Source organism: Penicillium malachiteum (assembly GCF_028827825.1).
Source record: "Penicillium malachiteum strain IBT 17515 chromosome Unknown utg000001l:1.0-8184562.0:1.0-8186909.0, whole genome shotgun sequence".
Lineage (NCBI taxonomy): Eukaryota > Fungi > Ascomycota > Eurotiomycetes > Eurotiales > Aspergillaceae > Penicillium > Penicillium malachiteum.
Genome location: NW_026643094.1, coordinates 4,514,838 through 4,536,309, shown reverse-complemented (window position 1 = coordinate 4,536,309; position 21,472 = coordinate 4,514,838). Strand labels below are relative to the sequence as shown.

The 21,472-nt window shown below is 46.5% G+C and overlaps 6 protein-coding genes across 6 annotated transcripts; 4 read left to right on the top strand and 2 right to left on the bottom strand.

The window, feature by feature from the left end:
- Window positions 1-30: 30 nt before the first annotated feature.
- N7483_001726 (uncharacterized protein) lies at window positions 31-5,040 on the bottom strand (the record flags this gene model as incomplete). The annotated part of the gene is made up of 19 exons (XM_057085163.1): window positions 31-317; window positions 384-532; window positions 589-739; window positions 798-843; window positions 909-1,032; window positions 1,092-1,324; window positions 1,392-1,526; window positions 1,577-1,659; window positions 1,717-2,049; window positions 2,105-2,258; window positions 2,312-2,615; window positions 2,673-3,276; window positions 3,329-3,460; window positions 3,522-3,588; window positions 3,645-3,779; window positions 3,834-4,175; window positions 4,240-4,791; window positions 4,853-4,892; window positions 4,946-5,040. The coding sequence occupies 19 exons, from the start codon at window positions 5,038-5,040 to the stop codon at window positions 31-33; spliced, it is 3,966 nt and encodes a 1,321-aa protein (XP_056951312.1).
- A 1,485-nt stretch (window positions 5,041-6,525) lies between these two features.
- Window positions 6,526-8,036, top strand: nap1 (histone chaperone NAP1; the record flags this gene model as incomplete). The annotated part of the gene is made up of 5 exons (XM_057085162.1): window positions 6,526-6,572; window positions 6,649-6,728; window positions 6,801-7,520; window positions 7,589-7,926; window positions 7,986-8,036. The coding sequence occupies 5 exons, from the start codon at window positions 6,526-6,528 to the stop codon at window positions 8,034-8,036; spliced, it is 1,236 nt and encodes a 411-aa protein (XP_056951311.1).
- Window positions 8,037-8,886: 850 nt separating this feature from the next.
- On the top strand, window positions 8,887-13,942 carry N7483_001724 (type V myosin; the record flags this gene model as incomplete). Its single annotated transcript, XM_057085161.1, has 7 exons — window positions 8,887-9,021; window positions 9,100-9,232; window positions 9,286-9,475; window positions 9,545-13,394; window positions 13,447-13,520; window positions 13,572-13,786; window positions 13,839-13,942. The coding sequence occupies 7 exons, from the start codon at window positions 8,887-8,889 to the stop codon at window positions 13,940-13,942; spliced, it is 4,701 nt and encodes a 1,566-aa protein (XP_056951310.1).
- A 344-nt stretch (window positions 13,943-14,286) lies between these two features.
- N7483_001723 (non-canonical purine NTP pyrophosphatase) lies at window positions 14,287-15,126 on the top strand (the record flags this gene model as incomplete). Its single annotated transcript, XM_057085160.1, has 6 exons — window positions 14,287-14,457; window positions 14,509-14,582; window positions 14,646-14,790; window positions 14,848-14,884; window positions 14,937-14,998; window positions 15,058-15,126. The coding sequence occupies 6 exons, from the start codon at window positions 14,287-14,289 to the stop codon at window positions 15,124-15,126; spliced, it is 558 nt and encodes a 185-aa protein (XP_056951309.1).
- A 119-nt stretch (window positions 15,127-15,245) lies between these two features.
- N7483_001722 (uncharacterized protein) lies at window positions 15,246-17,982 on the bottom strand (the record flags this gene model as incomplete). The annotated part of the gene is made up of 9 exons (XM_057085159.1): window positions 15,246-15,441; window positions 15,548-15,696; window positions 15,846-15,955; window positions 16,452-16,613; window positions 16,663-16,817; window positions 16,878-16,909; window positions 16,965-17,432; window positions 17,490-17,546; window positions 17,572-17,982. The coding sequence occupies 9 exons, from the start codon at window positions 17,980-17,982 to the stop codon at window positions 15,246-15,248; spliced, it is 1,740 nt and encodes a 579-aa protein (XP_056951308.1).
- A 1,418-nt stretch (window positions 17,983-19,400) lies between these two features.
- On the top strand, window positions 19,401-21,216 carry N7483_001721 (aspartate kinase; the record flags this gene model as incomplete). Its single annotated transcript, XM_057085158.1, has 4 exons — window positions 19,401-19,519; window positions 19,605-19,685; window positions 19,806-21,052; window positions 21,119-21,216. 4 exons carry the CDS (start codon window positions 19,401-19,403, stop codon window positions 21,214-21,216), a joined length of 1,545 nt encoding a protein of 514 aa, XP_056951307.1.
- Between the last annotated feature and the right edge of the window lie 256 nt (window positions 21,217-21,472).

The following is a 21,472-nucleotide window of genomic DNA, read 5'->3' as shown; positions in this document are numbered from 1 at the left end:
CCACCGCTCCTAGCCTCGAAGTTCCCTATATCACAACCCCATCTCCTCCAAAAGAACTTTGTACTGGCGACGCTTCTTGCGGTAGTTTGGTTGCAGCCGTGTCCTAGCATGTCCCAGGATGCGCGCTAGCTTTGGAGATACAGCTGTCTCCGATATCCAGGAGAGTGCGAACATCCCAATGGCAAATCCCAAAGCACAACCTCTGTAGGTATCCGACATCCAAGTCAATTGCATAATGCTCTTGACCCACTCTGATGGTCGGAAGAGCATCCAAGCCGCAAGTGATAAATCGATGATGATTGTACATACATATGGCACTATAATTAAAGCGTCAGTTAGAATCTTTTGGACTTTTTTTTGGAAAGATAGGGCTCATTGCTCACCGTTCAGTGTCATCGGTTGCCGGAAGGGCGGTCCAACGCTCAGAACAATGCTGATCAGTATGTACTGCAAGCATGAAAACAGAAACAATGCAGTATTTTCAGAGTTTACGATGTTACTCTTCTCCAAATCAAGCTGGGGAGGGAGGAACCTGTTTTTTTTTTTGGTTGGCACTTTGCTCAATTTGCAAATAAGACGTGGACTCACCAAGGCTGGGTCTGAACGGTCTTGAAAATCACAAGTTGGCCGATGACCACTATCGCAATTTGACCCAGAAGAGGAGTCAAGACTTTTCGCGACACGAGATCTGCCGTGGGCCGTTTCCGGGAAAGAGTAGGGTATGGAGCCGTCCAACCCACTGGGAATTGATCAGTCAGTCAGTCATCCACGATCAAATTAGAGGGAAAATCACTCACTGAAAATAGCAATTGGCATTATGAGAGCCAGATCAATGTAAAGGAACTATAGTTGTGTCAGTTGAGCGGCCTCAATATGCTTTTCTTTGCCACAACGATAGCCCGACTTACCTGGAAGTCACCAAGGTTGGATCCAGAAGTGTAAAGAAAGCTGACGGTCGAGAACTGGATAGCAGAGTAAAGACTCATGAACTTAAAGCAGCAAAAACTTGTGACCAGTGCAGCCCGGCCCTCACTATTTAAATTTTGTGAGCTGGCTATTGATACCCAAAGAGATGTAGAGCATTAACTTACCGAATCAACTTAGGGACGCAAGAAATCTCAAACATCCGGCTTGTGAAGGGAGCTGCAACAGATGCCTCGGCGTCAGATAGAGAAATACCAACATCGGCAGCCTTCAAAGCACCACAGTCATTGGCACCGTCTCCACAGAATCCACAGCAGTAGTCGATTGATTGGAGCTTTTCAACCAACTCATGCTTCTCGTCTGGGGACATTCGAGCGAAGACTTTGCCAACCACAAGAACCTGGTTTAAGACCTATTGTTAAAAGCAATTTCTTTTGTGCGCTTCAATTGAGAGAGTGCAATCATACCCTTTTCAACGCATCCTCATTACCATAGTCGATCATCCACCGGAAAACATCACCCGTGACAGCAAGACAGTATTTCCGTTCCTGCAGGGCGTTTCCCGGAATAGATACATCGTTATCCATTGGATCATGGAGGGGCTAGTGGTTTGTTAGCAACTAAGTGACCAGGATGTGAAGAAGACACCTACCTTCAGAGTTCTTGGGTCCAATCTAAGGTCAGGGTTATCCGAACTTTCCCATATAAGAGAAGTCTTGGAAATAAGGCCAAGGTCTTGATATATGGTTTAGCTTCCTTCCGTGCACACGTGGAAGGGGTATAGTCAATTACCTTCAACAAGATGGGGGATAAAACATTCCTCATCTACACCGATCATGTGGCACTCCCTAGCAACACTGACTGCTGTCAAGATGTTGTCACCTGTGCACATGACGTTGCGGATTCCAGCTTTGTTCAATTCCAAGATCGCATCAGTCGTGCTGGGTTTAAGCTTGTTTTCAAAAATAATAAATCCTAGGAAGTCAAGATTTGTTTCCGCCTCAGTCCGAGTTAGTTTCTGGGCTTTCATCCAACTCAACTTCCGCTCATGCTTCGTAGCACAGGCAATCACTCGGTATCCCTTGTGTGTGTAGTGGTTCAAAAGTTCATCATAGTCCAAAGGCACTAAACCCATAGTTAGCGAAATGAAATAGAGGACCCTTTGAGGAAGTGAACTTACAGGATCCAGGGATACAAATATCCTTAATACTCTCAGGGGCACCCTTTACAAAGAAGCTTGCCCCGTTATCCTGAAACTGCCGAACAATAACACTTGCGCGGCGAAGCTGAGACACAAACTCGAAACTCCGTATGATACCAAGTTCAATAGGCATCTATACAAGACAACGGTAAGTAATTGTTCAATCTGAGCCCTTGTCAATCTTACATTTTCCTGGTCATCTCCCACCTTTATCACAGGTGGCCTTGCAACAGATGGGAGGATGTTATCAAACTTTGGGCTAGTCTGCTCAGTGGCATGACCACCGCCTTCTTCATACGACCAACCCGTGAACTGAAACATCTTCACATCAAGAGGATCTCCAAGCAGTTCCCCGTCTACAACCCTTAGGGAGTGACAAGTTGCCATCGTATATATTATCTTCCGCTGTTTCTCCAGGTCGTATGATGAGTTTGCCTCTGGAGCTGGCAGCAGAAATCCCGCAGAAGTTTGAGAAAGCAATTCAGAAAACCTATCATCCTATTAGTTGATGTTTGGGGATTCCTATTACATTCAAGGACCAACTCACCTCTGGTTATTGCTTACAGCCCTTGCACCCAGTACATCTAATCCATCTTCTGTGAGAGTTCCTGTTTTGTCAAAACACACGACATCGAGCTTTCCTCCCACGTTGACTTTCTGTGGGCTAATGCAGAAAATAGTTTGCTTTTTAAGCCGAGAAAGGGCAAAATTGGTGCCAATCGTGAGAGTTGCTGGGAGAGCGGGAGGGACGACAATTGTAATCAAATCGAGAGCACGGACGATGATAAGATGCCAAGCAAGGCCTAGGCGAACAAAATTAATGAACGAAGCCACAAAACCACAGAGTGCGACCATGCCCATGACGGCAATATAGCGGAAGGAGTCGCGGTAAAACTTGAAGCCTGAGGGCTTGGGAAATAGCATTGAACGGACCAATGCGCCCTTGGTAGTAGAAAACCCAGTCCTCACGACGACAGCCAATGCAACCGCTTCGTCTTCATCCACATGTTGAGGCCGCCGAGCACGAATAATTTTGGTTCCACTGAATAGGAAATGTCTTGCGACATTGGCATGAATAGATGGGGCACTAAGGTCGAGGTAAGGTAAAGCTTCATCCACAAATGGAATTTTAGAAACGGGCACGGATTCGCCTGCTAAGAGTTAGAATTTCCATAGCAAAACATGGGGATGAAGGATAACAACCAGTCAGCATGCTCTCGTTCACAATGCAATCACCTGATAACAAGATAGAATCGCAGGGAACGAGATTCAATGATGGGTCGGAGAATTCAAACACATCTCCGGGCACTAATTCATGCGAAGAAACCGATCGCCCTGAACGCATATGATGTTAGAACTGTTGCAAATAGATGCCAGCTTAGCGTGACTATCTTACAGAATCCATTCTTGAGCACGCGCACGTCACAGTCAAATAGAGATATCTCTCGTAGTCTACTCATTGTCTATTGCACCATTAGTTTTTTTTGCAAATGGATGTCACTGGATATTAATATCATACCGATTTGGTCTCAAACACAGTGGTGGCAATACTGAAAACCGAAATGAGGAAAATGCACACGGCATAGTAGTAATATTCATCCATGGACCATAGAACAAGGCTGGCAACTTGAAACATATAGAAGGGGTGAAATGCCTAATTCTTGTCAGACGTATACAACAAAAATGGGCCTGTACAGGGGGAACGTACCTCGTCGAGGAGCAGTTGGATGATAGTCTTTTGCTGAATATCGATAACATTTTGTCCAAAAATTTGTTCTCTACTGTCCCGTTCATCGGCATCAAGTCCTGCGCGCATGGCCTTTGCATTTATCCAGGTGGGGTCTTTCCAACCATTGATCAAACCAAATTTATCATCAATGGGATGGTAGAAAAATCGGAGATATCTGTAGTCAAGGTAGCGCAAATTCTGTACAGTCGGATCACGATCTTCGTCGTAGACCTGCCCGGAGCTGTCCACAAAGACGGTAGATAGTGGACGTCCATACGACTGACTGTTGACTTGATGGATCGAAAATTGATTCCATTGATCCTATTATGGAGCGTTAGCAGACTAGATCAGAGCACCCTTGCAATGGCCGAGTTGTTTGATTCACCTCAACAGCAATCCATTGACATCTTCCTATAGGAGCGGCTTTCCCAATCAACTTCACTCGCCAGCGTGGTAGCCAGCGGAATAGAAGATAAGCAAAGCCGCCGGTCAATATGCACAGAGCTATGTAAAGAGAAAATCCCCATGCACTGGTTGAAAAACCTGCAAAGACCACTGTAAGGTCCTCTGATGTAATGTATACTTTCTGATTTAGTCGGCTGCCAGACCTCCGGTCACGATCATATGAGCTCGCAGAGAGGTATCGTGAGAGGAGAGGATGCTCTGCCGAGTCCCGCGAATGGGAGAGTCTCTTGGAAACAAAAGAAGCCCTTCTGGACTCGACTTCGGCCTCGGTAAGCCCGTCAATTGACTCGTCGTCAATTGCTGAGTCCATATGCTCCGCCCCATCCTCCACCGCATCCTCTTGTGACCATTCTGCAAAGTCTTCTCCGTCCTGGAAATAGGTGAAGCTGACAGTCGAGCCTGCTCGGTCGCGACGGTGTGCGAACGACACCACGCTGGATGGAATGCTTTCTGAGATAGGGCCATCGAAAACCTATATTTCACTATTAGTACTGCTCTGAATCCCACAATGACGCTGTTCGGCTTTATCATACCTCGTGTCGAGCCATTTCCACATCAGATACCACGCTCACACTAAAGCTTGAAGTCAGCAACATATTGAAGAGGCAAGAGGAGGGCATTTCAACCTGCTCCGGAGGGAGTCCCGGCGAAGGCTTGACCGAGGCATAGCGACGCCGACAGGGTCTCCCGGTGGGGATGAAGGTCGGCTACTACTAGCCATAGTGATAGTGCCCGCAGCAGTGTCCCAGGAATTCGCGTTCTGCGTAGATTCGTGATTTCCTGGCTCCTTTCAGTGGATTTTGACGTTTTCCAAGTGCGTATGAATGTGCTGATTAGGTCGAGGACATTATTCCGCCGTCCCAAGTACTTCGACGAGTGCGACTGATAGCGGAGCTCTTGTGGTTTTCCGGGGACTATGGTATCTCCACGTGACACGATAAGGTCACGACCGCGGATTGGACTCGGAGTTAGTAAGCATGACCATTCCTTTTTAGGTAGGAGGGGCATGAGTCAGATTAAGATCTATACAATTTCACCTACAATCATAGTATAATCTGGTCATGATCTGGATATAGTCAAATTTTAAGACACCTCAAGTGCTAGTTCGGGTGCTATGCTAGTACCTGATACTAAGTATGTATGTAGTGCTCGACTTGGTACCGGATGATCGATGCAGGGTATGTATTACCTTGCAATTATTGAAGCCTGACATATATATACCATCATCCTCTGGCACCTGGGCAGAACACGATACTATCACCTAGGTATGTATCAGCCACACTGCCCATGTGGTACTCGTCCACAACATTTTGAATGTACAGATGAGACCTGATCATATCACTGCCAGTGAATAAATAAAGTTCATATATCAAACTTCTACTTTTCATCCATCATGATGGATCATTAAATAGTAAACGTTATATAATATTGTAGTATTACTTCTGTACATGCCCCTAACCCATGTTTCTAAATTTAACCATGGATGGCAAAACGGGGTCGCAACCCACGAACTTTGGGTCCAGAAGCGAAGAATCTGGCTGAACCAATGATTTTAACGGATGGGAAGATCTTCAAGAAAATTGGAAAAAGGAAACCCCATTCCAGTCTTGTACTGAGTCACCTAGATCTATCAATTTGATTTGATAGATATACTACGTTATATCTAGGTAGCATTTGAGTTATAGATATGCATGTCATGAATCATATAAATACATAATAAGTAGAAAAGGTATATAACTAAGCTAATTCAATATTTTCTTCCGTTGACACCCGTTTTCTTCTATAACCTTCTAGTCTTCTATTCTTTCAAGTCCGATTACAAAGGTCCTTTTTTTTGCCCCTTCAAGATCGACTTAACCATCATTGATTGCATTCTGAAATTAGTGGAAAATAAATAGAAACTTTCTAGAAAAACAATCGAAAAGTAATTGGAACTTGAACAAATTATTTAATACATTATAGATATATAAATGGTGATTGTATAAGTTGAGTTAAAGAGGGGGCAAGTTGTTGGGAGTGCAAGTTTTCAACCAGAACCGCGTCCCGCCAAGCCCCTCCGGGCCACCAGCGCTAAGGATCCCACCATCCAGACTCTCTCACTCCTCTCTCCCAAAACTCCACGACTCATATCAATTTTCTTCTCCCCTTTTCTCCCCCTAATCTCCAACTCATCTTCCCTTTCCCTTATCCTCTTTCCCCCGCCATCATGTCTGAGCCCATCAGGAATAAGAAGGCCGATTTCCCGGTCGCTCCGTAAGGATTTCCCCCTTCCCTTGACCGCTTATCGCCTCCCGAGAGTAAAAACACTGAGTGAAAAAAAAATATACAGGACCCCGCAAAACACACCGGCCAACAATGCACCCATCTCTTCTCACGCCCAGCAGCCTGGTGTCTCCAGCATCAAGGAGGGTAAGCGTTAAATGCCTTTTCCTTCATTTCCATTTGTAATATCAGACTTCTAACTACGTTGCGTGTTCTCAGAAACTCTGGACAGCGCTACTGCCGCCTCACTCTTCGCCCGTAACCCCGCTCTGGTCTCGATGATCCAGGGTAAGCTGGGCCAGCTCGTTGGCCGCTCATCCGGCTACATTGAGTCTCTTCCTCCCGTTGTCCGCCGCCGTGTGGCCGGTCTGAAGGGTGTTCAGAAGGAGCACTCTCAGTTGGAGGCTCAGTTCCAGGAGGAGGTCCTGGAGCTCGAGAAGAAGTTTTTCGCCAAGTTCACCCCTCTGTACGAGCGTCGTGCCGCTATCGTCAACGGAAGCCAAGAGCCCACTGAGACCGAGGTTGAGGCCGGCAAGGAGGACGAAGAGGAGGATGAAGAGGAAGAGGGCGAGACCAAGGAGACCGAGGAGAAGCAGGAGGAGGGTGAGCCCACAAACGGTATCCCCGAGTTCTGGCTTTCCGCCATGAAGAACCAGATCTCGCTCGCTGAAATGATCACCGAGCGGGATGAGGAGGCTCTCAAGTACCTCACCGACATTCGCATGGAGTACCTCGACCGCCCCGGATTCCGCTTGATCTTCGAATTTGCCGAGAACGACTTCTTCACCAACAAGACCATCACCAAGGCCTACTACTACAAGGATGAGAACGGATACGGCGGTGACTTCATCTACGACCACGCCGAGGGCTCTGAGATTGAGTGGAAGGAGGAGAAGGACCTTACCCTTCGCCTCGAGAGCAAGAAGCAGCGTAACAAGAGTATGTGAAGATTTCCATCACCTGCCTCCCATATCATATTCGATCATATGAGCTAATGAATTTCACAGACACCAAGCAGACCCGCGTTGTCAAGATCAGCGTGCCTACCGAATCTTTCTTCAACTTCTTCGCTCCCCCGCAACCCCCCACCGAGGATGACGAGTCCGTTGCCAGCGACATTGAGGAGCGCCTCGAGTTGGACTACCAACTGGGTGAGGACATTAAGGAGAAGCTGATTCCCCGTGCTATTGACTGGTTCACCGGTGAGGCTCTTCAATTTGAGGAGTTGGCTGATGACATGGACCCCGAAGACTTTGAGGATGATGAAGATGAGGATGAGGATGAGGACGATGAGGATGATGAGCAAGGATCAGACCACGATGTGGAGGATGACTCCGATGATGAGGTAAATTCATATAAATCTTGCTTTACCATTTCTGGACTCATACTAATACTTTTATCTAGGATGGCGCTTCTAAGCCCAAGAAGGAGGCTGCTGAGTGCAAGCAAAACTAGAATGATTTGAAAGAACCAAAACCCCAAAATGTTGTCCTCTGGTCAGCACACGGCTTACTCGATATGCTTCATGGAAATCGTCGTTGATGTTATTGCTATGTTTCCTTTTTTTCTTTTTCTTTTTTACTACCTTTTTCCCACTTTTCCACTGATGCCTCTGTCTCCCTTTGCACTGCGTGAACTTGTCTCTACTTAATATCTCTCTCAATCAATCAACATAATCAGTGTGTAATGCATATTGCCCTCTTGTTAAAGAGGAAGCTTGAACAGGAGAGAGCATACATTGATCTAGGCGTTTAGGAGACATGGTCTTGATAGATAGTACCCTGATCTTTTAGAATGACTTGAACGAATATTGGCTTATGATTATTCCTTTGTTCTCATCTTTATTCAAACAAGTTATATAAAATCATGCATAACCCCTGTAAATCACTATAAATCACTCTAAATGACAGCAAATCGGAATATAAGACCCCGTATGGAAGAGGATGGCGGTGACAGCTGTGGGGGCCTGTGGCGCGGCAACCCCAACTTAGTCCGAAGCTCTCGCTCCTTCAGGGGCTCTCTCGCTAAAACAAGTGTCACTAACAACTTTCTTCTCATTTCTCTCCTTTAAACCTTCTCGCGACCCCCTCCCCCCCCCAACCTTTATTTCTTTTAGATCATGAGTCGGTGAGGGGTCACCGTGAGACCCCTTGTCTTTGGACTGTTTGTGATTGATTCACCCTTCTTTGCCCCCCTTTGGATACCCGAGCCCGCTTCAAAGCCCGACCGCTTTCTTTAGGCGCTTTGATTCTGTTTTAATCTATCCTTTCTACACAAATACTCGGAACGCCGAACGCCGGTCATTATGGCGCATATCTATGAAGTTGGAACGAGGGCCTGGCAGCCCGATCCGACAGAAGGATGGGTTGCATCCGAGGTCAAGGAGAGACTAGTTGATGGAGAAAAAGTCCAACTGGTATTTGAGTTGGAGAATGGCGAGGTGTGTTTCCTCACAACAATTTTGAAGAGACTGTCTATTAAAGTTCAAAAAAGTATGCTGACCATAGTGCGGTGATAGACCAAAACCGTGGAAACCACGCAGGCCGAATTGCAGGTCGATAACAATGCGAATCTGCCACCTTTGATGAATCCCGCGATGTTGGAAGCGAGTGAAGACTTGACAAATCTATCTCACCTGAATGAGCCCGCTGGTTTGTGCCGCCGCAAACTGAAGACACTGTTCCATCGACTGACGGCCTCGAAGTCCTACAGGCTATTAAACTCCGCTATGCACAGAAGGAAATATATACTTACAGTGGAATCGTCTTGATTGCGACAAACCCGTTCGCTCGAGTCGACTCTCTCTATGTTCCTCAAATGGTTCAGGTGTATGCCGGGAAGCAGCGTGCATCTCAGGCACCTCACTTGTTCGCTATCGCGGAGGAAGCTTTTGCGTAAGACTGAATATTGGATATGCCTTGTATTTGAACAGAGCATCATTCTAACAGAACTCTTGTGTATAGTGACATGCTTCGGGATGGAAAAAACCAGACAATTGTGGTTTCCGGTGAATCAGGTGCTGGTAAGACCGTGAGTGCCAAGTATATCATGCGATACTTTGCTACTCGTGAGTCTTCGGATCAGCCTGGAAAATACACCACGAGCCGAGCGGATGCAATCAGTGAGACGGAAGAGCAGATTCTGGCGACAAACCCTGTCATGGAGGCCTTCGGAAACGCCAAAACTACCCGTAACGACAACTCCTCTCGATTCGGAAAGTACATTGAGATCATGTTTGATGAGCGGACGAATATCATTGGCGCTAAGATCCGGACATACCTGTTGGAGCGATCGAGACTGGTCTTCCAGCCCCTCAAGGAACGTAACTACCACATCTTTTACCAGCTTGTGGCCGGCGCAACCGACGAGGAGAGACAGGAATTGGGACTCTTGCCAGTGGAAGAGTTCGAGTACTTGAACCAAGGCGGTACACCAATTATCGACGGTGTTGATGACAAGGCTGAGTTCGATGCGACAAGAAAGTCCCTGGCTACAATCGGTGTTGCAGAACAATTCCAGACTGAAATCTTCCGTATCCTTGCAGCCCTGCTGCATCTCGGTAATGTGAAAATCACCGCGACTCGCACAGATTCTCAACTGTCATCATCCGAGCCGTCCCTTGTGCGTGCCTGTGAGATGCTGGGAATCGATGTCAATGAATTCGCCAAATGGATCGTAAAGAAACAGTTGATCACACGAGGAGAGAAGATCACCTCCAACCTCACCCAGCAGCAGGCTACTGTGGTCCGAGACTCTGTGGCCAAGTTCATTTACTCCAGTCTCTTTGATTGGCTGGTAGACAAGATCAACAGGGGCCTGGCAACAGATGAGGTCATTGAGAGAGTCAAGACTTTCATTGGTGTTCTGGATATCTACGGTTTTGAGCATTTCGCCAAGAACTCCTTCGAACAGTTCTGTATTAACTACGCCAACGAGAAGCTGCAACAGGAATTCAACCAGCATGTGTTCAAGCTTGAGCAGGAGGAATATGTCAGGGAAGAAATTGATTGGACTTTCATTGATTTCTCTGATAACCAGCCCTGTATTGACTTGATTGAGGCAAAGCTTGGAATTTTAGCTCTTCTGGACGAAGAATCCCGACTCCCCATGGGCTCAGACGAACAGTTCGTTACTAAGCTTCACCATCACTTCGCCGCCGATAAACAGAAGTTCTACAAGAAGCCTCGCTTTGGAAAGTCTGCTTTCACTGTTTGCCATTACGCCGTTGATGTTACCTATGAGTCAGATGGTTTCATTGAGAAGAACCGTGATACCGTGCCCGATGAGCATTTGGGAGTGCTGCGCAACTCCTCAAATTCATTCATCAAGGAGATCTTGGATACAGCGGCTGCTGTCCGAGAGAAGGACTCGGCATCTATGTCTTCTAAGCCAGTTGCAGCCCCCGGGCGTCGAATCGGCGTGGCTGTTAACCGGAAGCCAACTCTTGGTGGTATTTTCAAATCTTCTCTGATTGAGCTCATGCATACTATCAACTCCACCGATGTGCACTACATTCGTTGCATCAAGCCCAACGAAGCCAAGGACGCGTGGAAATTCGAGGGTCCTATGGTTCTTAGTCAACTGAGAGCTTGTGGTGTGTTGGAAACCGTCAGAATTAGTACTGCTGGTTACCCTACTCGTTGGACCTATGAGGAGTTTGCTATTCGCTACTACATGCTTTGCCACTCTTCTCAATGGACATCTGAGATTCGTGATATGTGTCATGCCATCCTGCGTAAGGCCCTGGGTGACGCGAACCACCAGCAGGATAAGTATCAGTTGGGATTGACCAAGATTTTCTTCCGAGCGGGTATGCTTGCTTTCCTGGAGAACCTGCGAACATCCCGATTGAACGAATGTGCTATTATGATTCAAAAGAACCTGCGATGCAAGTACTACCGCCGCCGTTACCTGGAGGCCCGAGAATCTATTCTCACCACCCAGGCTTTCATCCGTGGATTTTTGGCGCGCCAGCAGGCACAGGAGATCCGTCGCACCAAGGCTGCGACAACGATCCAAAGAGTGTGGCGTGGTCAGAAGGAGAGGAAACATTACACCCAGATTCGAAAGAACTTCATCTTGTTCCAATCTGTCACCAAGGGATTCCTCTGCCGTCGTAACATCATGGACTCTATCAACGGCAATGCTGCTAAGGTTATCCAGCGGGCCTTCCGTTCATGGCGCCAATTGCGAGGTTGGAGGCAGTACCGCCACAAGGTTACCATTGTACAAAATCTGTGGCGAGGTAAGCAGGCTAGACGGGCCTACAAGACTCTGCGTGAAGAGTCTAGGGATCTGAAGCAGATCTCTTACAAGCTGGAGAACAAGGTCGTTGAATTGACCCAATATTTGGAGTCATTGAAACGTGAAAATAAATCCCTTGTTTCTCAATTGGAGAATTATGAGACTCAGCTGAAGTCCTGGCGAAGCAGACACACTACGTTGGAAGCTCGCGCTAAGGAACTTCAAGCAGAGGCTAACCAGGCGGGTATCACTGGAGCCCGCCTAGAAGCCGTGGAGGAAGAAATGAACAAACTCCAATCCAGCCACTCCGAAGCCCAAGCTACCATTAAGCGTCTCCAGGAGGAGGAGAGAGTCTCTCGCGAGGCTATGCGCGTGACGAACGAGGAGCTGGAGAGTCTTAAGTTGCTCAACGGTGATCACGAGAAAGAGAAGTCGGTTCTTCGTCAACGTGTCTCTGAGCTGGAGGAGGAATTGGAAGTCGCCAAGCGATCTGTGCCTGTCAACGGTATCAACGGGGAAGTACCAAACGGTGTTGCTGCCCCAACCCCTGCCACCGGCTTGATCAACCTTGTATCTTCCAAGAAGCCTAAGCCTCAAAGACGCAGCGTTGGCGCAGAGAAGATCGGAACTGATCGCTTCAGCGGCGCCTTCAACCCACGACCTGTCTCTATGGCCATCTCTGGCCTTGGAGCTGCTCGCTCATTGGCTGCGACTTCACCTGGACTGGATTCAGTGGAGGCGGAGCTCGAGCAGCTGCTCTCTGAAGAGGAGGATCTGAATGACGAAGTCACCATGGGCTTGATCCGAAACCTCAAGATCCCTCTGCCCAGCTCAACCCCGCCACCAACCGAGAAGGAAGTCTTGTTCCCTGCGTACTTGATCAACCTTGTGACTTCGGAAATGTGGAACAATGGATTCGTTAAGGAGTCTGAGCGCTTTTTGGCAAATGTTATGCAGTCCATTCAGCAGGAAGTCATGCAGCACGACGGAGATGATGCAATCAATCCCGGTGCATTTTGGCTTTCGAACGTGCATGAGATGCTGTCATTCGTATTCCTCGCTGAAGACTGGTACGAAGCCCAGAAGAGCGACAACTATGAGTATGATCGGTTGCTGGAGATTGTGAAGCACGATCTGGAGAGTCTGGAGTTCAACATCTATCACACATGGATGAAGGTGTTGAAGAAGAGACTGTATAAGATGATCGTTCCAGCCATCATTGAATCTCAGTCTCTCCCCGGTTTCGTCACCAGCGAAACGAACCGATTTCTCGGAAAGTTGCTGCCTTCAAACAACAACCCTGCTTACAGCATGGACAACCTTTTGAGTCTTCTGAACGGTGCCTACCGAGCCATGAAGGCGTTCTATCTGGAAGACACCATCATTTTGCAGACTGTCACCGAGCTATTACGCCTTGTCGGCGTGACTGCATTCAACGATCTTCTTATGCGACGAAACTTCCTGTCGTGGAAGCGTGGACTGCAGATCAACTACAACATCACACGAATTGAAGAATGGTGCAAGAGTCATGATATGCCAGAGGGAACTCTGCAACTGGAGCATTTGATGGTGAGTATTTCCGACTCAATAATTTTACATTGAAATTCTAACAACGAAACAGCAAGCAACCAAACTGCTTCAGCTCAAGAAAGCGACCCTGAATGATATTGAGATCATCCAAGATATTTGTTGGATGTAAGTGACACTTTATCATTGCTTGGACAAAAACAAGACTGATCTGTTTAGGCTCTCACCGAATCAAATTCAGAAGCTCTTGAACCAGTACCTTGTAGCGGACTACGAGCAGCCCATCAATGGCGAGATCATGAAGGCAGTTGCTTCCCGAGTCACGGAGAAGAGCGATGTGCTCTTGTTGACTCCTGTTGATATGGAGGACAGTGGACCCTACGAGATCGCCGAGCCACGAGTCATCACAGCGTTGGAGACTTATACACCATCTTGTAAGTGACCTAGATCAACCTCAACTTATATTACTTCTTCTAACCATGATAGGGCTTCAAACCCCGCGACTGAAGCGGTTGGCCGAGATAGTCTCGGCACAAGCGATGGCACAGCAAGAGAAGTTAGAGGTAGAAAATGGGGTGTTGGAGGAGTAATTCTGTATTATAGACAATGTTTCATCATCTCGTTGGGAATTTCTGTGAGCTACGGATTACGACATTTCAACACGACCTTTTATGCCTGGGGGACTTGATACAGTGCATATGATTTGGGTACAATCATGAATTTCTTTGATTTATGTCATTAGTGTAGATTTGAACTAAAGTACTTAGAATTCTATGGAGTTCAGTGTCTTACTACATATTACATACTACATAATATCACCTGGGCAGTGAGCGGTGTCGGTATTAAGGTAGATTATAATCATAATCAGTTACGGGATCCACATTTTCATCTTAACATCCCACTTCAACCAAGTCATTAAAAAACCAAGCTCATCATGACTCTAACCAAGATCAATTTCATCACCGGAAACAAGAACAAGCTCTCTGAAGTAAGAGCTATCTTGGGCAATGTGATCGAGGTGGATAACCAGGAAGTGGACGTTCCAGAGATCCAGGGTACGATAGAAGAAATCGCCATTGAGAAGGCTCGTCGTGCCGCCGAAGCTGTAATTGATATTATCACTGATATTTGAAATGAATGATTCTAATTTGTCTAGATCAATGGTCCTGCCTTGACTGAAGATACTGCGTTGGAGTTTCACGCTCTGAAGGGTCTTCCTGGACCGTACATGTGAGTCATATACCTAGCCCTGGAGTACATCAGTGATGAGATAATGTACTAACTGGTTTATAGTAAATCATTCATGGAATCTCTCGGTCATGAGGGTTTGAATAAGATGCTCGATGGGTTCGAGGATCGCACTGCTGAGGCTGTTTGCACTTTTGCTTTCTGTCGGGGACCTGGTGCGGAACCTATTCTTTTCCAGGGACGTACTGAGGTGAGTACAACCACAATTGAGATGTTTTTATTCGGCAGCTTTTCTGATCTTTAATAGGGAACTATTGTTCGTCCTCGGGGTCCTACTAACTTTGGTATGGATTTGTTATTCGTTACTCTATTGAAATCAATATTAACTGCGTTCAGGATGGGATCCTATTTTCGAGTACGAGGGACAGACATATGCCGAGATGGACAAGCAGGCAAAGGTATACCGCTATCCTTAAAAAGCATTGGTTATACGCATCGCTCATTCTAACATCTACAGAACCTGATCTCCCACCGATACAAAGCTTTGGTGAAGTTCCAGAAGTGGCTTGCAGAGGGTCAAGAGTAGATTGACAGGGGTATATAAATGGTCTAGCTAGACAGATCACAGAGAAGATAAAACCAAGTTATTCAGGTTTCACCAGACTTCAGGAGTCACTTCCACTTCCACTTCTAGCCGTGGTTCATTCAAGCCTCTTCATGTTGCTTCTTCCAATTCTCAACCCATTGTGACACCCTCGCGCAATTGCTATCCACATCACTATCCTTCTCACTATTCAATTCCACCACGATTTCCTCATCGTAAGCCTCACGGGCTTCTTCTAGAAGGACGCCGAAGATCTCCGCATCGAGGTTTTCTTGTAACTTTTCTTCGTGGTATCCTCTATGAAACAAAGTATTAGCGATCAATCATATTAGATGCGAATTGCGCATTCACGCACAAAGAGAAGAAGAAAGAAAAAAAAACTTTGCGCTGGAAGGAAACATACCTAGAAGCAAGACGATCATAATGAATATCGGTAGAAGGGCACCGAATCACAACAACGAGATCAATCCAAGATTTCGGAAAAAGATCACAAGCATGCCAATCAATCAAGTATCCACCCTGCAGAACCTCATCTTCGATCGCATCGAGTAACTAAAAAGCAGAATGTAAGTATTCGCATTCGCATCCGTAGACCCCACCAAACCCCGCGGAGAAAAAAAAAGTCCACACTCGACCGACAAACTCAGACAAGAGAAGAGAAGGCACAAAGAAGAAACAAGTATAGGCGAAGTAAAACCTACCTTATCTTCATCGACAACCCAACTCTTTCGCTCCTCGTCAAATGATTCATAGCAATCACGATCCTTAGCGACCTGGTTCACGGATAGGTGCTTCAATCCGGTTTCCTGCGCTAGTTGCTCACAGTGAACGGTTTTTCCCACGCCGGGGGTACCGGTGATGATCACATTCGGAGAGGTTCGCATTATGGGTAGTCAGTGAGGGTATGGGAGGAGGGAAAGAAGATATTTTAATGTTAAGCTTGGAGTTGGAATTGATGCGTCGATAATTTGAATTGGGGGTTCCGCTTATCTTATCGGTACCTAGGTAGTGGAGAATGAGAGTATAGATTCTACAATATTCATTCAAGTTACTCGAATATTCATTTTTTTTCTTTCTTTAGAAATGAGTGAATTGAGTATTTGATGTGGTATATATTTCTATGATCCTTAATAATGTAATGAGAATTAAGCACTCGTGCCTGGAGTAGTACTGGGTATAATAGCACTAGGTATAGGTGAAAGCCTAATAGAATTGGTCAGAAATCAGAGCATAACCCAGTAAGGAAGTCTTGAAAGAAACTCACTTGAGAAGTTCGAAGATTTTGTATTTCTGCAAATAGGATGCACCTCGTCGGTACGCTTTTAGCAGACGTCCAGGATTATTGGATCGAGCAGACGTGCCAATAAGGCGTTGCATGGCCGGTGAGGTCTTGAACATGGGATCAAAAACTAGGAGATTGGCACGGCCATCATCCCGGATTTCGAATCCAATGATAGTCATTGAGTGTCCTGAACAGTCAGATACAAGGACATTTTAAGAGCAGGAAGTGAGACATACCCTGGTGCTGGAAGTAGATTGGTGGTAAATCTGTCACGAAGACTCGCTTCTCATCTTCCAATGCGATATTCGATCGGAAATAAGTTGCTACCTCCATGTAAAGCGCATCATATGCGCGGAGTGCACTGCTTTCGCTTGAGCTACTAGCATCGCACCTGATATCCAATCTTAGTTTCATCAACGTGCATTCCTAAATAGATCAAGATCAAACTCACGGAATGTCAAGGCTCATGAATAGCGCTTGTGCCTAGATTATACTCAGCATTCATGCTCCTCTCTTCCAACTCTGCAAAAATTCTCACCTCTGGCGTTCCAATGAACTTGCGTGTACCACGAATACCTCCGGTCTCCGTTCTTCCAGTACTATTGTATCCCATATCCCAAGCAGTCTCAATCTTATCCTGCAAGTCCAGAATTGTTGGCAATCCACTTGGAAAATGTTCATGCCCTGGCGCTTGTGCTTTGCGGATATAAGAAACAAGCATTTGGATATTTCGATAACCACAGAATCCACCCTCACGCTGCATTTTGCAGACATGACGAACCTTGGGTGAGCAGAGAAAGGCTCGCTGAACAGAGCTATCCTGTTCACAAAGTTTCGCAATAACGGGGATAAGGTTGTCAGTTTCATTCTCCACTTTCGTTTGTCGGGCTAGTCTGCCATCTGCTGTGATCTGGGTCTGCTTGGACGTGCGACCACCTTTCTCTAGCATTTTCTTCAACCACGATGGCATCTTTTTCTCGTGCGCATGTGGACCCAGTTCAGATCTCTAGTGATAATATTAGTATATGTACCATATATCTGATCCGAGTCAGGGAATGCATACTCCTAGTCGTTTTGCTCCATCGGGACCCAGTGTCCTTGGGGGGACTTCGCGCACGACCTGGTTTCGAGGTATTTGGACGCACAAAGCCTCTTTCAGAGTCTTGCTTGCCTCCTTTCTGCGCGACTGGTAGATCAAAAGCGTCTTCCTGGTCCGAGGAAGGGTCATAGTCATTTGAGAGGGGACCTGCTTCCATAAGGGAATGAGTTGATTCATTTTCATCTAATGCGATGCCCTCGGCAACATGAAGATCAAGATGTGTAGATAGTTCAGCTGTTGTGACTATTTCCCCACAGCCATGTGGACAATCCACATATTGGTCAGTTGAGTCGGATGTGGGTAGTGGTGATGGGGACGAGTTGGTGAGATGGGGCAGTGAGTCTGACTCTAGGCCAGTGCCATTTTCTGGGTGACAGAATTCAATATGTTGTTCCACAAAGCTGGCGTCCGAGTCGGTAAATGGACAGAAGGGACAGGATGGGTGATTTTGATCCATGTTTGCCAGTGGCAGAGAGATGCGGTCTCCGCTTTGTGATCAGGTCCTGAAAGACTGGAATTATTGATTGAACCACAGAGAATAGGTAGATGTGTGGTATTGAATTTGAATTCGGTTGATAGGATTGATGATCTCTCTAGGTTGAGGAGGTTCAAGTGTAGATTTTCTCGATATCACGGATTCACGGTGCCTGATGAGACTAATGCAAAACGTGGCTGTGACCCACTCCGTAGTAAGGACAAACGCCACTTTAAAGACTCCATATTTCTATATATAATATTTGTGAGAAATAATTCTACCTAGACAGATAGGATACTAAAAATAAATTGAGATTGATCAAAATAAAATTGAGACTAAAATAAGAAGAAGAAGAAGGATAAGATAAGAAGATATGGATAGTAAGGAAAGAACGTTATGTGGCAGAATTTACCTAGGTAGTATATACTATGTAGTAGTTTAGTAGTGCACATGGGCTATTGCTAGTTCAGGTTACCTTCTCCACAAAAAGAGCAATGACTTTCTAGTAATCAATCTACTCCGTACATTAGACAAGATATTCTAATTTAATGATTCACATACGTAGATGTTTCTATAAAGTTTAAAAGACCACAATACCCCCAAGAACATTCAAATGTTGTTCACATATGAGTCACCTATAGGTATAGGCCTAGATACCTACACATGTACAGAGTAGTATGGAATAATATATGCTGCTAATATGATCTATAGAGTGGTCAATATCACCATAATCGGGCCGTGAGACGTCAAATGATATAATTGACCTTCAATTGCTGCTTATTTCCTCACCTAAGGCCTCAATGCGTATTGTGGGGCCGAGTCGGGGGAAATCGTACCCAACGGCATAAACCTGGTTTTGAAGATTACCCGATCGATTTGGATAATCAAATTATGTACGGAGTACTCGGTGATATAGTGAGTTAAAGTGAAATTTGGATTGTCCCGGTTGAAGTTCCCTGGTTCTAGTCTTACTCTATAGGAACATTTGAATAACCCCAATTGCCCTATTCCATATACATAGCACCGTGACCTATAATTAAATAACTTCAATGTTATACGGAGTATATAACCTAAACTAAACAACGTCATTGGGGTCCGATGGCGTGATCTGAGAAATAAAGTAATTTGATTGGTTTAAATTCCTCCGACATAGGGGCAAAAAAAGGAAAGCGGAAAAACCCAAAGCGGAAAGTCAGATTTTTGCTCATATTGAGTGGTATTTACCTATGGTAGTGAAATACATAGTAAAATTATAGTGAGGACCCATGTTGACTCATCCCGGCAGAAAAAAAAAAGTAAATTGCCGCATCTGGCCCACTTCCCTCCGCTTTCGCTATAACCCCCCCCCCCCTCCATGGTCCTATGTTGACCTCTCCTTGTCTTTACTGGTGACATTGGCCATGGCTTCTCTTTCAGATTCATTGCCTGCTCCGGCATTACATAGTAATTGGGTGGTGCAGAAGTTCGGCGGTACAAGTGTTGGCAAGTTTGCTCTTAACATTATTGAGCAAGTCGTTCAGTACGTCCTTCCCTGTCTGCGTAATGCAATGCGTGCCCGAGCAGAGTATGCATATTTACATGATCAAAACTAACTTGCTTCTCAGACCGAGTCTCGCTGATAGCCGAGTCGCTGTTGTCTGCTCAGCCAGAAGTAGTTCCACCAAAGCAGAGGGTACAACAAATAGGTGAGTCATGTTCATTGAATCGCAGATTATACCATTGGGCCTTCAAGGATTACCAAACCTCGACTCCAATGTGCACTCCATATGGCCTTCAAGGTTCAGTCTTCTAACACACTCCAATAGGTTACTTCGGGCCGCACGCGATGCCGAAAACTCACAATCTCGGGAATACCTCACCTTAGTCGAGGCCGTCCGACTGGAACACGTCCAGGTCGCTCAGGAACAATTGAAATCGGTGGACCTCAAAGAGCAAGTGGTGGCCGATATCAATGCCGAATGCGAGCGAGTCCTCAAGGTCCTCGAGGCTGCCCAGACCCTCGGCGAGATCACTTCTCGTTGCGTCGACAAGATCATGAGTGCCGGTGAGAAATTGAGCTGTCGACTGATGGCTGCGTTCCTGCAGGACCGTGGAGTGGATTCACAATATGTGGACTTGGCGGATATAATTGATTTCCCTATTGGTGCCCATGGTCTCGACCAGGACTTCTATAATAGCCTGGCCGCCAACCTGGGCAAAAAGATCGAGGCCTGTGGTCACCGAGTCCCAGTAGTGACTGGATACTTTGGTACTATTCCCGGCGGCCTGCTAGATCAGGTGGGCCGTGGTTACACAGATCTGTGTGCAGCCCTCGTGGCAGTGGGAACTCACGCCAAGGAACTCCAGGTCTGGAAGGAAGTGGATGGTATCTTCACTGCGGATCCTCGCAAGGTGCCAACTGCCCGTCTCCTTCCTACTATCACCCCGGCCGAGGCCGCCGAATTGACCTTCTATGGATCGGAGGTCATTCACCCCTTCACCATGGAGCAGGTCATCCGGGCGAAGATTCCCATTCGGATTAAGAATGTGATGAATCCCAAGAACCGGGGCACCGTCATCTTCCCCGACTCAGCTGCAGAACTCACTCGTACTCCGGGTCATGATCCGAGATTGTTCCGCACTCGCAGTCCCAGCATAGCGCAGAAGCCAAAGCGACCAACTGCGGTGACCATTAAGCACAAGATCCTGGTGATCAACGTTCACTCTAATAAGCGGTCCCTCTCGCATGGTTTCTTTGCGGGAATCTTCTCCGTCTTGGATAAGTGGCGCCTTTCCATTGACTTGATCTCGACCAGCGAGGTCCATGTGTCCATGGCACTGCATTCCGAGATGCCGTTGCTAAATGGTAATGGACGGGATGATTATCAAGTCATTGATGATGACCTGAAGGGTGCATTGAATGATTTGAGCAAGTATGGCATGGTGGATATTATTCCCGAGATGGCTATTCTCAGCTTGGTAGGCAGGCAGATGAAGAATATGGTAGGGGTGGCCGGGCGCATGTTCACCACTCTTGGCGAGAATAATGTGAATATCGAGATGATCTCGCAAGGTTAGTTTGAAGACCCGCTTCCCCGTTATACCCCTCACATGGACCCTTGAAACTAATCCCCTGCAGGTGCAAGTGAAATCAACATCTCGTGCGTCATCGAAGAGCGGGATGCCGATCGCGCCCTGAACATCATTCATACTAGCATGTTCACTTTCCTGGAGTAGACCTTTTGAGTCGAAAAGTGCATTGTCATTTGTGATATCCCTTTGGGCCGGTTATTGTTCTTTTTTTCTCGGTTCTATTTTTCTTTCTTCTTCATCTTCTCTTTTCCCTCATGTCCTATTTCTTGTTCCCGGGATGATAGACAAAATTTGGCGTGCATTGCCCCTTTGATTCGCGACGAGGCTCATAGCTCCCCTAGTTCTTCTATAATTGAAGAGCTGAGAACCCTCGCATCCATCTGGTTGGATTTATTCTTGT